Source organism: Mandrillus leucophaeus, unplaced genomic scaffold (genome assembly GCF_000951045.1).
Source record: "Mandrillus leucophaeus isolate KB7577 unplaced genomic scaffold, Mleu.le_1.0 Scaffold111, whole genome shotgun sequence".
Classification (NCBI taxonomy): domain Eukaryota; kingdom Metazoa; phylum Chordata; class Mammalia; order Primates; family Cercopithecidae; genus Mandrillus; species Mandrillus leucophaeus.
In genome coordinates, this window is record NW_012099321.1 from 5,083,937 (window position 1) to 5,098,679 (window position 14,743).

Consider the following 14,743-nt stretch of genomic DNA (forward strand, 5'->3'; position numbering starts at 1 on the left):
GTCAGGGACCCACTTGAGCAGGCAGTCTGTCCGTTCTCAGATCTCAGCCTCTGTGCTGGGAGATCCACTGCTCTCTTCAAAGCTATCAGACAGGGGCATTGACCTCTGCCGAGGTTTCCGCTGCTTTTCGTTTAGCTATGCCCTGTTCCCAGAGGAGGAGTCTACAGGGACAGACCAGCCTCCTTGAGCTGCGGTGGGCTCCACCCAGTTTGAGCTTCCCATGGGCTTTGTTTACCTACTTAAGCCTCAGCAGTGGCGGGCACCACTCCCCCAGCCTCGCTGTCACCTTGCAGTTAGATCTCTGACTGCTGTGCTAGCAATGAGGGAGGCTCCAAGGGCATGGGACCCTCCAGGCCAGGTGTGGGATATAATCTCCTGGTGTGCCATTTGCTAAGACCCTTGGTAAAGTGCAGTATTAGGGTGGGAGTTATCCGATTTTCCAGGTGTTGTGTGTCTCAGGTTCCCTTGACTACGAAAAGGGATTCCCTTCCCACTTGGGCTTCCCAGGTGAGGCAATGCCTCACCCTGCTTCAGTTCTCACTGGTCAGGCTGCACATGTCCAACATGCCCCAGTGTGATGAACCCGGTACCTCAGTTGAAAATGCAGAAATCACCTGTCTTCTGTGTTGCTCACGCTGGGAGCTGGAGGCTGGAGCTCTTCCTATTTGGCCATCTTGGGCACGCCCCCAAAATTGCAATTATTATATATGTATATATGTATGTGTATGTGTGTTTGTGTGTGTGTGTGTGTGTGTGTGTATAATTTTTTCTTTTTTGAGTCTCAGTCTCTCTTTGTTGCCTTGGCTGGAGTCCAGTGGCACAATCTTGGCTCACTGAAGCCTCTGCCTCCCAGGCTCAAGTGATCCTCCTGCCTCAGCCTCCCGAGCAGCTGGGATTATAGATGCATGACACCACGCCTGGCTAATTTTTGTATTTTTTTTGTAGAGATGGGATTTCACTGTGTTGCCCAGGCTGGTCTTGAACTCCTGGCTTTAAGTGATCCACTCGCCTTGGCCTCAGAAAGTGGTGGGATAACAGGTGTGAGCCACCACCGCTGGCCATTAGTTATTCATATATGAGTTATTAAATTCTCATATAAAGACAATAATTGAATTTGAATTCTTACTCATTACATCTACCACATTGCTATTTATTGACTATGTTCATAAATTATACAAATAACAAATCTTAAATATGAAATCAATGTACTCATCGCTTGAATAGTCCTCAGTTCTCCATTTTTTCCTTTGGAAATGAACTTTCACCATTATAGCAATCAGTACACAGAAAATAATAAAGAAAGGAATGAATAAGAAAAGTGGCCATCTCATTGGTTTGGAATGGTAAACGTTCTCCATGTGGCGCCTTTCTAGGAGAGAAAAAAATCAAAGATTTGAAAGCAAGCACCAGAAATATAGTAAAGATATTTCTGTATTTTACTAAGTCTAGCAGAATAGAACCTTTGAACAATTTAATAATTTTAAAATTAACATATTTTATATGAAATAGATAGCTTGAAAACATAAGTGCCCAAAGTGACTCTTGTAACTCTTTTTAAAATGGATAGTTATATATCATGGGCTAATATTTTGTTGAGGATTTTTATATCTCTATTCATGAAGAATATTGTTTTGTGATTTTCTTCTTTGTTGAGTTCCTTGTTTGAATTTGGCATCAGGATTATGTTTTCCTCATACAATGAGTTGACAGGAACTTCCCCATTACCGTTTTCTGAAAATAATATTGCTTTCTTTCAAGAATTTGGTTTGGTTCACCTGTGAAACCATCTATGCCTACAATTTTTTGTTGTTGTTATTTATTTATTTATTTTTTTGGTGGTGATTTAAAAAATAAACCCACAGATTAAGAAGAAGTGTGGTTTCTGACTTTTTGTTTATGCCCTTTGGTTTATAATCCAAATAGTCCTTTTCACATCTGACTACCTTTATCAACCTGTTTCTTGCCTGTAGTTTATTGTGGACCAATGAACATATATGCTACCTTGATCACTTTCAATCTGAGCTAATATAATTCCTTTGAATTTCTCAAGTATCAAATAAAACCACAATCCATTAAACAAAGGCCACACTCACAAATCTCTTTGACATATGCCTCTCTCTGTTGGATCCTGTGAGGCTGTTATGAAATTACCAGTTTAAAATTCTTAGTAGCCTTATTGTTTGAAAGTTTTTATGATGCATTTACATAAAATACTTAGAAGGCCTTTTGTATGGATGAAAGAGTCTCTAAGAGATATCAACTTAGGTTTTCCTGAGATTTTAACAGAGGTGTTTACAGTCAAAGGCCTTGCTTAATTTTGATTTGATATAAAATTTTATTGCTCTAATCTCAAATTTGGCCTTTCATTGTTTCTTACTGTAAGAAACTTGCGGAGAATGAAAATTAGTTTTACTTTCAAACCGATAAAATCCTTGCATGGACCAATGTCCTAGAAAGTCTCATTAATGTTTTTTTTCCAGTCATTTCATAGTAGGCATGAGTTCAATTTTCCACATTACCAAAGGCAGCAGTGATGCCTAACAATTTACCACTTCATAATAATGGTTTCACTTTCTGCAACGTGTTTTTAAACTGTCCTTGAATTGCTCACCAACTTCAACATGTACTAAGACTTCAGTAGTTTCCTGCCTTTCTATCTTTCATGCACTATCCAATTTCAAAGTTAAAGCCACATTTTAGATTTCTATTACACAACATAGCAGTAGCTAAATTTTTTTAATTATTTATTGCCATGTAAGAAATTACCTCAATGCTTAGTAACTTAAAACATTCTATTTTGCTCACAATTTTGTTGGTTATGAATTTGAGAAGGGCTTATTAGATGGTTGTATTTTTGTTTCTGAGTGCAATCAAATTTCAGATATTGCTGATAATTTTCAAGAAGTGAATGAGAGAATGAGATTTCCAGGAATGAGAGAAGTAAGGATTCCAAAATACCTAGATAGTGTCTGTAGGAAGACCACGAGAGTCCTAGAATGTTAGTTCTTCACATTTTGTTGATCAATCATACCACTAAAATCAATCTGGAAAGGAGTGGTCTCCACTGCTCATTGGGAAATGGCGTATGTGTGCATGAATAGAAACAATTAATTGCAGCCAATGGGAAGAAAAGCTAATTGTTGCTAGTAAAATGGAAATAGCTTGAAAATACATTAATTACAAAGTTTTAAACTTACTAATCTATTACTATATAACATAAAATATAATATTTCCAGATACTGGAATTAATGTGGAAACTACGTATGACTCAAAAATAGAAAAATGGCTCTAATTGTGTGTACATTTAGATTTTTATGTCAAAGAAATCTCCTGGCCCTAAGTATCATTGGATACGCCAGTTAACTTCTTGCTTTCTCTAAAATTCATCTAGACTTTTCCTCTGCTTTGATCAATATCACAGGGGGCCACACTGCCCAAGTTCCTTGATCTGCTGTCTTCCAGTCAGTTTTTATCACTGGGAATCACTGAGTAAAATTTGGAGGATTCGAAGAGTAAAAATAGCTCTGATATTACTCCCCCTTCCTCACCAGCATCACCAACAGTAGACTGTATATTCTCTATACCTCCAGTTCATGCTGGACAGTAACTCTCCCTGTGGTTCCAATCCTGCTATATATCCCTGACCAGAGTTATATATCATGCTAAATAGCCCAGATTCTGATTCTAGTAATACCATCTCTTTTTATTGTCCCTCCAACCCTAAAAAGTGGTAGTCATTTTCTGGGTTGCCTCACCTTTCTCTGATTATCTTCTCATCTATGCAATTACCAGATGCCTTACATTGCATTCTTTCTGTTTGAAAGACTAAAGTGATTTCTATCTTTACGCCTGGGTTCTGACTGATATATCATATTTATAACACATGCTACATATGTTGTAATATATTACTCTCTGGAAGTGGAAGTAAAACATACGTATTCGTATGCAGTTTAATGTCCAAACATAGTCTAGATATAAATTGGTAGACAAAATATTATGTTATTAAATTTAATAAATTCAAATTATGTTTTAATTATATTTTTGATTTATTATTAATACTTACCAGGGAGCCTGGCTGGTATAGCTACAAGTGGAAAATTGCCACTGTCAATACTCCCACCAGGCGATGTATCTGATTGAACTGAGCAATCTGGAGGTAAATATGTAGCACTGCAGTGACAGTGCTTTTTGTTATTGCATACCTAAAAGAAGGAGAAATATCACCTTATAAGATAAGCAACTAGATTTATATGTGTTCAAGTAGAATTATAAAATAATATGTATGTCAGATAAGGCCAAGTTTCCTATATGTTGTGCGTGGTGAGTGTGTGTGTGTGTGTAGCAATGCATTTAGTTTCCTAAAATTAGACTCAATGATTTCTATTTTCACCTCATAGTACGCTACTTACGCCTCTGTGATTGCATTTGTCTGTAGTACAATCATAACCCAAGTATGAAGAACTCACACATCTTTGATTCTTGCAAACCTAAAAAGGATGAGCAAAAATAAATTAATTGACATGCCATCTAGAGTTGCCATTTAATTAAAAGCATTCCATACCATACCATATTTCCATGGACTAATAATTCTTAGCAACAAGAATTAGAATACTAACAATGAATAGTTAATGTATTGAGCTACTATCTTTCCAGCACTAGATGAGACACTGATTACCTAGGAGTAAACAAAACAATAACAGCTTCTTCCCTGCTTAGATTGGGGTAGCAGGTACAAATATGAAATGAGTAAAACACAAATAAGCATGTAATAAGTGCTGTAATGAAAACATTGATTTATGAAAGCGTAAAATACAGGAAATGTGTCAAATATTTGAGAACAGTAAAACCTTCTTATTGAGCCCTGATGATAGATCAGAATTAATCGGTATAGAAGTAAAAGACAGAGTATTATAAAAAAGAAATAATATTTAAAATGATTCTGCCTTGGAAGAATATATTGAATCTTTGAGAAATCTAAAGGGCAGTGTGGCCATTCAGTCATTCATTAAATACATATTTGAGTCCTACAAATGTACCTGGCCCCAAGAAGGCATCAGTGAACAACACGAATCTCATCTTGTTCATATCATAACAAAGAGAGAGAAACAAACAAAACACTTGATATTATATGACAGGAGATATTTAATGGCATGATTGTGTAGAATCTTATACTCTTCATGAGCAAGTTGGCCAAATACAGCAATTTGCTGTATTTACATATTGGAAGAGGGAAAGCTGATGAAAGTAGGTTTTGGAAAAGAGAATGGAAAGGGCAATAGCCTGAAGATACAAAGTTAGAATGTCATTGCTGTGGTCCACAAAAATGATAACCATACAGTGAAACTGAGTGGCAATGAGGATAGAAACCAGTAGATGTATTTGACATGGAAAGTTTAAACCAGCTGAGCTGGAGTAATATACGTAGTAAAAAGAGATGGATGAATGACACCAAGGATTCTGACTTGTTTAATTCTCTTGCTGGTAGTTAAATCAACTGAGATAAGGAAAGTTAAGCATAAAGACAAAGGTTTAGTAATTGTTTTCAGAGATCACTTTCGACCTATATCAAATAATACTATGTTTCAAAAGAACAGAAAATGTTTGATGAACTCATACAAACACCCAAAGCGACTCATGGTAAGCCCAAGAACATGTAATTGGAAATATTTTTTATTTTAAAAGTTTGCTAAAGAATATTGGCAATATTTTGGGAGATTTTTTCTCTTATAATATAGGATCATAACACATTAACTTTTAAAGTCAGAGAGTTAATCTGTTCACATAGTTTTTGCCCAATATTATTGAGTATGAAAAAATACATTTTTGTGTTGGAGAGTTATGGCAATGCATACCTCTGTTTAAGATTTACAGGGAGGCCGGGCGCGGTGGCTCAAGCCTGTAATCTCAGCATTTTGGGAGGCCGAGACAGGTGGATCACGAGGTCAGGAGATCGAGACCATCCTGGCTAATACGGTGAAACCCCGTCTCTACTAAAAAAAAAATAAAAAAAACTAGCTGGGCGAGGTGGCGGGCGCCTGTAGTCCCAGCTACTTGGGAGGCTGAGGCAGGAGAATGGCGTGAACCTTGGGGGCGGAGCTTGCAGTGAGCTGAGATCCGACCACTGCACTCCAGCCTGGGCGGCAGAGCCAGACTCCGTGTCAAAAAAAAAAAAAAAAAAAATTTACAGGGAAATGGACTAATGATGAATAGATGGCCAGGTTATCTTGGATGGCTGTGGTACTAGCATAAAAAGTACTAGCTCTGGATACTGTATACAAATTAGTGCTACTGTAGTTATAAATCTATTCTGTTAGCATGCTTCCTTCACACCTAACTACAATTTAAATAGAAAAGTTAGATATATAATTTGCAGAGCTATTGTCCAGAAAAAAGTAAACCTAATTCTCAGAACCATTAAATATATTAATTGTCTAGAGAAACAAAAGTTGAGGAAGGGTTGTTGGTATTACTGGTACCCTTTTTGTGCAATGAAGTGTTGTTGTGGTTTTTTGTTTTTGTCTGTTTGGTTTTTGTTTGTTTGTTTGTTTTTGCTTTAACATGCCTGTGGCAGAGTGCTTAACTTCAGTTGCATCATGCAGGAAGTTTCGCTAGGGAAAAATAGCATCCAAGTTAAGAAACTAGCTAAAAAAAATTAAAAATATTTATAACCATATAGCAATAGTAATATTAGATAAAAAATACAATTCTTTTTTATTCTTCACCAAACTCTCTAAAACAGATTTATTTTTGTTTTGAGATAAGACTCATAATGCAGCCTCTTTTATTGTCATTAGGCAGAATAGGTTCCTACAGAAACCCTCTTGTTATGGAGGGACTAAAATACTAAGTGAAATAAAATCTGTACATACTATCTTTTTTTTTTTTTTTTTTGAGATAGGGTTGGTCTCAGTCTGTTGCCCAGGCTGGAGTGCAGTGGCATGGTCTCAGCTCACTGCAGCCTATGCTTCCTGGGTTCAAGCAATTCTATGCCTCAGCCTCTCAAGTAACTGAGATTACAGGTTTGTGCCACCACGCCCAGTTAATTTTTGTATTTTCAGTAGAGATGGAGTTTCACCATGTTGGCCAGGCTCATACTCTTTTTTTAAAGGCATAATTGTGCCAGAGACAAAAATCATTTTTAGGTTCAGAAAATGTGAAACAATGTGATTCCACAAAAGCAACTAAAACTGAATGCAGCACTCCTCCAGTGGCCACCAATGACCAAGCATTTTGGATTTAAATGATCATTTGCAACCTACAACAGTGGCAGAATTCCAAGCAGGTTATATCAAACTTTCAATAAATAGTCTGAGGAGGTACATCAGAAAAATGGTGATATAGGAAACAAAACAAAATCAGGCTGAAATAACATTATAGGAGCTCCGGCAACAATTAAAGGTCTGTAGCAACCAGTAAAATACTGAAGAACACATTGTCACAGTCAAAATGGTAGAAAATTTTATGGCATTTTTGTCTGAATGAGGCAGCAGCTAAATTCTCAATCCCTTCCCTCAAACTGAAGGATGCAGCACAGATCTTACTGGCAATCTTCTAACTTGTCTGGTAGCTGCCTTAAGGACTGGTTTTTGATTTGCCTAACTCAAATCTCAGATGGAAAGAAGCAGTATAGACTGCTAGGGAAAGCTGCAGGGAGAGTAATATTTGCAGACACCTGGGGCAAGAGATTATGGTGGAGACATAATTGTAGCTCCCACAATAATACCCACAGTGTCATGGGAGGGACCTGGTGGGAGGTATTATGGTGGCAGGTTTTTCCCATGCTGGTCTCCTGATAGTGAATAAGTCTCACGAGATCTGACGGTTTTATAAAGGGCAGTTCCCCTGCACACACTCTCTTGCCTGCCTCCATGTGAGATATGCCTTTGTTCCTCCCTTCTGCCATGACTGTGAGACCTCCCCAGTCATGTGGAGCTGTGAGCCCATTAAATCTTGTTTTCTTTATAAATTACCCAGTTTCAGGCATGTCTTGATTAACAGCATGAGAACAGACTAATACAGTAAAATTGGTACCAGGAATGGAGTGCTACTGTAAAGATACCCAAAATGTGGAAGCAATTTTGGAACTGGGTAACAGCCAGAGATTGAAATCATTTGGAGGGCTAAGAATAAGATGGGAAAAAGTGGGAAAGTTTGGAACTTCCTAGAGACTTGTTGAATGACTTTGACCAAAATGCGCTTAGTGATATGAACAATGAAGTCCAGGCTGAGGTAGTCTCAGATGGAAATGAGGAACTTGTTGGAAACTGGAGAAAAGGTGACTCTTGTTATGTTTTAGCAAGGAGAGTGGCAGTATTTTGCCCCTGCCCCAGAAATCTGTGTAACTTTGAACTTGAGAGAGATGATTTAGGCAATCTGGCAGAAGAAATTTCTAAGCAGCAAAGCATTCAAGAAGAAGCAAAGTATAAAAGTTGGAAAACTTTGCAGCCTGATGATGCAATAGAAAAAAAGAATCCTTGTTCTGGGGAAAAATTAGAGTCTGCTGCAGAAATTTGCATAAGTAATGAGGAGTCAAATGTTAGTCATCAAGACAGTGGGGGAAACGTCTCCAAGGCATATCAGAGACTTTCATGGTAGCCCTTCCCATCACAGACACAGAGACTTAGGAGGGAAAAATGGTTTCCTCGGCAGGGCCCAGGGTCCCCATGCTCTATACCGCCTCAGGACTTGGCACCCTGCATCCCAGCTACTCTAGCTATGGCTAAAAAGGTCCAAGGTACAGCTCAGCCCATAGCTTTAGAGGGTGCAAGTAATAGTAAATCCACCGGAATAGTAAATCCACCACCTCCTTAAAGCATGAATTTCACAGGACCTATAAAACAGTAAAACACACACACACACCACACACACACACACACACACACACAAAGAAAAACAAGGTATTTAGGCAAGAAATAGCATGAAAATGGGGCAATTAAACAACCTGCCACCTTGCCCAAGTTTGTAGAATGGCTCTGTTCTGTAGAAGTTCTTTACTAATTTCTTTAGTATTATCTGAACTTTGGGGTTGACCTGAATATAAAGCTTATGGTCATCCTAGATCCTTTCTGAGCATGCATCTTTCCTAGGCCTGTGTGTGGTTTTTTAGTTTCTCAAATACATGGTTGATTTAAAATGTATTATTTTTCCAACTCATCCCATCCTCATCCTAGTGTTCCTAAATGGCTACTTGATGAGACATCACTTTTGTCATGAACACTGTGGCAGGGTATTGCCTGTCATACATTCTTCATCCCATTCACTAACTGTGGATATAAGCGGAGTTCCAATCAACCATTTTGAAGGCAATATGAAAGAGGGTCACAAACAAGATCTGTAGCTAAAAACTGGACTGAGTCTGGATCATTGATGACATAATGGCACCCAGTAACTGCACTGGATGGACAAACTCCAAAATTACTTTGTATTATGGGAAAAAAATAACTACCAACTATTTAAGCCACTCTTGGTGGTTCCCATTTCCTGTGCAATTCCTACCTCACATAACATATTTTAACCTGTTTAGAAACAATGGAGAATTTAAAATGTAAGATAGTCTTGAGCATTAATTTGGTAAGAAGTTTTCAAACTAAATTTAATGAAAGCAAATGTGTTGCACAATTTTTTAAATGACTTACATTTTGTGTGAGAATTTGGAATGACAATTTTTTTATTTGTATACACTCTTACTTTCTAATTTTCTAAATGAGTATTAGTAAAGTTAGTATAGTTTTCCTTTCCCTCCTTTCTTCACTAAGGGGCTTACTGTATTCTGTTACTTATTAAGCCAGAGAGGCTTTAGAATTTAAACATGACACTAATTTGAGCTTGCACCTCCTTATGTATATATGTGTTTGTATGTAAGTAGTTCATATTTCGTATAATAAAAAAAATCAGAAGGCAAAAACTATTGATATATATGCATAGCTACCATATTGAATGCAAAGTAAGAAAGATAGATATGTAGATAGATAAATATCCTACAACTCCATGTGTGTGTGCATGTTTATGAAAAATTGATGGAAGGTTCCTAAAAATAAAAAGTTATTACATCTCAGATATGTGACTTTGATTGATTTTTTCTTTATTCTGTGAGTTTGTTTATTATTTTCATGAGTAAAATGGGCATATATTATTTTAATGGCTATTTTAAAATAATTATACCAAAAGATAATTTATGACATTAGATGTATTCTCTGTGTAATATGAGATAATTTAATAAAATACAGTAAATGAACAATGCGGTTCTCAATTCAGGTAATACACACATTTCAATGAAAAAAGTACTAAATAACCAATGAAATAGTCATAGCAATGTCATCTATGCATGATTGCAAATATTTTATTCTTTTAAAGTTTGTTTTTTTCCTGATTTTCTGTATTGAATATACACTTAAATTCTGAGAAAAAATACTAATTATGTATCATTTAAGAACAGAGTCTAGGCCAGGTGCTGTGGCTCATGCCTGTAATCCCAGCACTTCAGGAGGCTGAGGTGAATGGATCACCTGAGGTCATGAGTCTGAGATTGGCGTGGCCAACATGGCAAAACCCCATCTATACTAAAAATATAAAAATTAGCTTGGCATGGTGGTACCTCCTGTAATCCCAGCTACTCAAGAGGCTGAGGCAGGAGAATCACTTGAACCTAGGAGGCAGTGGTTGCACTGAGCAGAGATCACACCACTGTACTCTAGCCAGGGCGAGAGTGACATTCGTCTCAAAAAAGGACAAAGTCTAAAATATTAGGAAATTATTTGGGAATAAAAGACTACCTACCTTATTTGAACCACAAGAAGTTCCATCTTTTATCCACATCTTGTGGCTGTCTTCATGATCACTGGCAAATTCCACAGCAACACAGAGATGTCCACTTATGTTGGCATAAATAATAGTGGCTCTTGGAATTTGTAATAAAAATTCACCTGCATATTTACATATTAATTTTCCGCACTGCAGGCTGCTATAATTTATCCATAAATAAAAATTATTAATTTTAATTTAGAGAAGTACAGTAATATAATTTCTAAAATAGATAGATTTAAATAAAGTATTCAAGGTTTGCAAGAGAATATATGCAATTCATTTTAAAACACCAAAAAAAAAAGGGCCTTGCCTAAATTGCCAATAATAACTGAACATTTTAGTAATTATGAACTAAAGTTGGTGCAAAACTAATAGTGGTTTTTGCCACATTTTTAATGGCAAAAGCCGCAATCGTTTTTGCACCAACCTAATATTCCCTAGTTAGCCTGACAACTTTTTTTGTGATTCCTTCATTTTCCTTTGAAACTGAAACAAAATCAAACCCAAGTTCAAATGAATTTAACATCTTTTCACCTTTTGAGTGATTTTAAAAATGAAGATTTCAAGGTCACTCACGTTAATTAACAAAAATAATCACTGATTAATACTACAGGGTTATCACTATATGTATCACATAAGGTAGTATGTCCTACAGATTAATGTGAGCATTTGCCTATAGTACATGCTACAAACCGTAAGGTTTTTATTTGGCCCTTGCATCCTGTTTGGAATCTTAAATGCTACCACATGACCATTGCTACATCAGAAGATTCAGGAAACCATGGAGGCAGAGTGACTAACCCTAGATCAACTACATATGTTGAGATAGACAACATATGTTATCTAAATAGCCTCCTAATCAGCAAAATCTCAGCAGTGATGAAAATCTAGATGTCTTCCAGCAGTTTTCTATGGTCTGAACTTTTCTCCCTTTGGTCAAAAGAAGACAACGAAAATGGGCAAACCAGCCCCTGAAGTGATCAGGCATCATCGAGCAAGGACTTGGAGTTGATAAAAGTTGTTCTACACTCATAGTGCATGCACACACCTGTTAAACATTAAGTAATTTAATAGAACATCAACCTTAGGCAAAGCCATTCTGCGACCATGAAAGATTAAGAAAATAAGCAAGTTCACTTCATAGATCATGTCTGAACACAGATGAGAAACAAACATTGTCCAAGCCACAAATTTACTGGACATTCAACTAACATGTGTGACTATTGCTTCTTTAGCAATTACAGCTTTAGCTTCACTTTAGTCTTCCCTCTTCATATATAAGATTAAGATACACAATCATACAATTATTAATATCTCTACTTTAAAACATCTAATTTACAGCAAATGTCTATTTCCTGAAACCTTCCTAAAAATCACCTAACTCAAGTCCAAATCTCTAGAACTGGCATGCTCCACAATTTCTCATAATGTGCATTCTCACCACCCAATATGTAAAAAAAAACCCAACTTGTTCAGCTTTAGCTGCCTTCTTGGTGGTCTTTGGCTGGAAGGCATTGTAGTAAGGTAGAAGTGTAATCTAAAACACACATGCTTATACTTTGAAGGCACTGGAATGTAACCAGAAAGGGAAGGACTATATAACTGAGCTTTAAGAATGGGAACTGCAGCACCAGATATTCTGTAGATGTGGCTTTGTTTAATAATTTATGAAAGCACATCCAAGGTTGAAGATTCTTAGCTTGAATGATCCAAGGACATAACTAAAATACAGGCCTAATATCAGTTAGTTGACTGGAAACTTAGACTGAGAAGTAAAATCTGAATATAAATTTCAGATTTATATTCAGCCTGAAACCTGGATGACTACTGAACTAATTAAGCATGTGTGGTGAAGAATCCAGGGAGCACATTAAAAGCATCTCCTGGAGGCATAAAGAAATGAACAATGTTTTCAGTTCCTGTGCAGAGACAGGTTTGGTTTATAGTTTGAGTCCAGCTATGTTAAATCCCTTCCATTACAAAATTCTAGCCTTCAGAAAAGCAGAGGTGAATGCAATTTCTATTATATAATAGTCATATTATATGATACAAAGTTAAACATATGCTAAACATACAAAGAAAAAGTGAAATATAACATAGAGGGCAAATAAATGACTAGATATCAATACCAATACTACCCAGACATTGCATTCAGCAGAGAAGTCCTTTAACGCAGCTAATATAAAAAGGATCAATGATGCAAAGGAAAATGTAGTCAGAATAGCTAGACGTTTTCCTTTAGTAAGTATACACTTTAGCAGTTACAAAGCAAATTTCTGTACATTTGGAACGTGAGTATATGAGGAAGCAACTTGTATACTAAGATGTACTTTATGGTACTTAATTAGAATTTGAATTATTACTAAGTTCATGTCTTCAATTCAGAGATTTAAATAAATGAATATGTGCTACATGTATGTGCATATATGAAATGCATGTTCTAGCTCTGTTGACTGAGAAGGTTGAGAGGTAACGAGAAACAGTAGACGTGCAGACTACTGGTGCTTAGGTATTTATTTTCAAATACCGTCTTCTAAGAAAAGGAATCAAGGCTTCTTGGATAAATAGCTGAATCCAGAACAGAGGTAGAAGAAGTGCAATGCAGCCTATAACATCTTTTCATGTGCTGGAAAAATTTGGAAGTTGTTAAAAAGTCATACAGACTTTTGAAAAGGATACATTAACCAACTCAAAGGGATTTCCAATAGTCAAACTTAAGATAATTTGAGAAAGTATCAAAATAAATAATGATAGTAATGTATTCTATCCTATTAAATAAAATAACAATTACTGTGTCTAAACTGATACACATAAATATATAGATAAGTCAATAAATAAAAGTATAGAAGTGTCTACTTCTTCCTACAGTACATTTCTAGCTAATAAGGGCAAAGTCAATAATACAGTTAGAAAATCACTAATGGATTTTAAAACTAGTTAAAGTTTGAGGAGAAACAGAATACACCCAGGGTCTCAATACAACTCCTCCAAAATTACATGTTAAACCCAAAAAGAAAACAGTAATTTCACAGTTGAAAGATTTAGAGAATAATGACTTTATCAAAACATTTAACCTAAAATGTCCAATACTGAAAGAAAATGGCACATACCTTTAAAAAAATCCAGGGTACAACAACATCACTTCAGTGACAAACATGCCAAAATGTATAACTTACATATAATTATGAAAAATTTCAAAGAAACCTAAATTGTGGGAAAATTCTTCAAATTACTTAACTGATAGTATTTTTTAAAAAACTAATAAAAATAAACAAATAAAAACGAAAACGTTCCAAATGAAAGAACTCTAAAAATACATTATGAGTAAATATAAATATCTGACACTGGGTTTGTTCCTGAACAAGGAAAATAGCCTAAAATTACTCAGAACAATGAATGAAATTTCAATATGAACCATTTTTGATAGCTATAAGTTATGTAAGAACATGTATTTATTTTCAAGATAAACACACTGATATATTGAGGAATAAACAAGCACAGTTTTCATCTTACACTCAAACGGTACAGAAACGTAATTATGAAGAGAGGAGAGGAGAGAAAAGTTAGAACAACAGAAGGGTAAAGCAGTAGGAAAAATGTAAACAACCTGTAAACCTAGGCAAAGGGTATATGGGAATTCCTTGCACTATTCATGAAAACTAGAAATTTGTTACAGAAGTTTCACTTTACTTTTGAAATAATATCAACATAAAATTTTACAACAAAGGAATGAGTATCAGTAACATTCTAGTCCTAATTTAGTTATTTATTTTTTTATTTTTGAGGTGGAGTCTTGCTCTGTCGCCCAGACCGGAGTGCAGTGGCGCAATCTCGGCTCACTGCAACCTCTGCCTCCCAGATTCAAGTGATTCTCCTGCCTTAGCCTCCTGAGTAACTGGGATTAGAGGCACCCGCCATCATGCCCGGCTAATTTTTGTAT

The 14,743-nt window shown here is 36.1% G+C and overlaps 1 protein-coding gene across 1 annotated transcript in view; it reads right to left on the reverse strand.

Annotated features, from left to right (window-relative positions):
• Positions 1-14,743, reverse strand: part of LOC105549197 (disintegrin and metalloproteinase domain-containing protein 2-like) — a 31,351-nt gene that overhangs the window by 7,163 nt on the left and 9,445 nt on the right. The window contains exons 6-9 of the mRNA XM_011993622.1: positions 10,777-10,960; positions 4,410-4,487; positions 4,064-4,202; positions 1,210-1,369 (exon numbers count right to left, since the gene is read on the reverse strand). Of these exons, the coding sequence (XP_011849012.1) occupies positions 1,210-1,369; positions 4,064-4,202; positions 4,410-4,487; positions 10,777-10,960 (561 nt within the window). The remainder of the gene's footprint in view (positions 1-1,209; positions 1,370-4,063; positions 4,203-4,409; positions 4,488-10,776; positions 10,961-14,743) is intronic.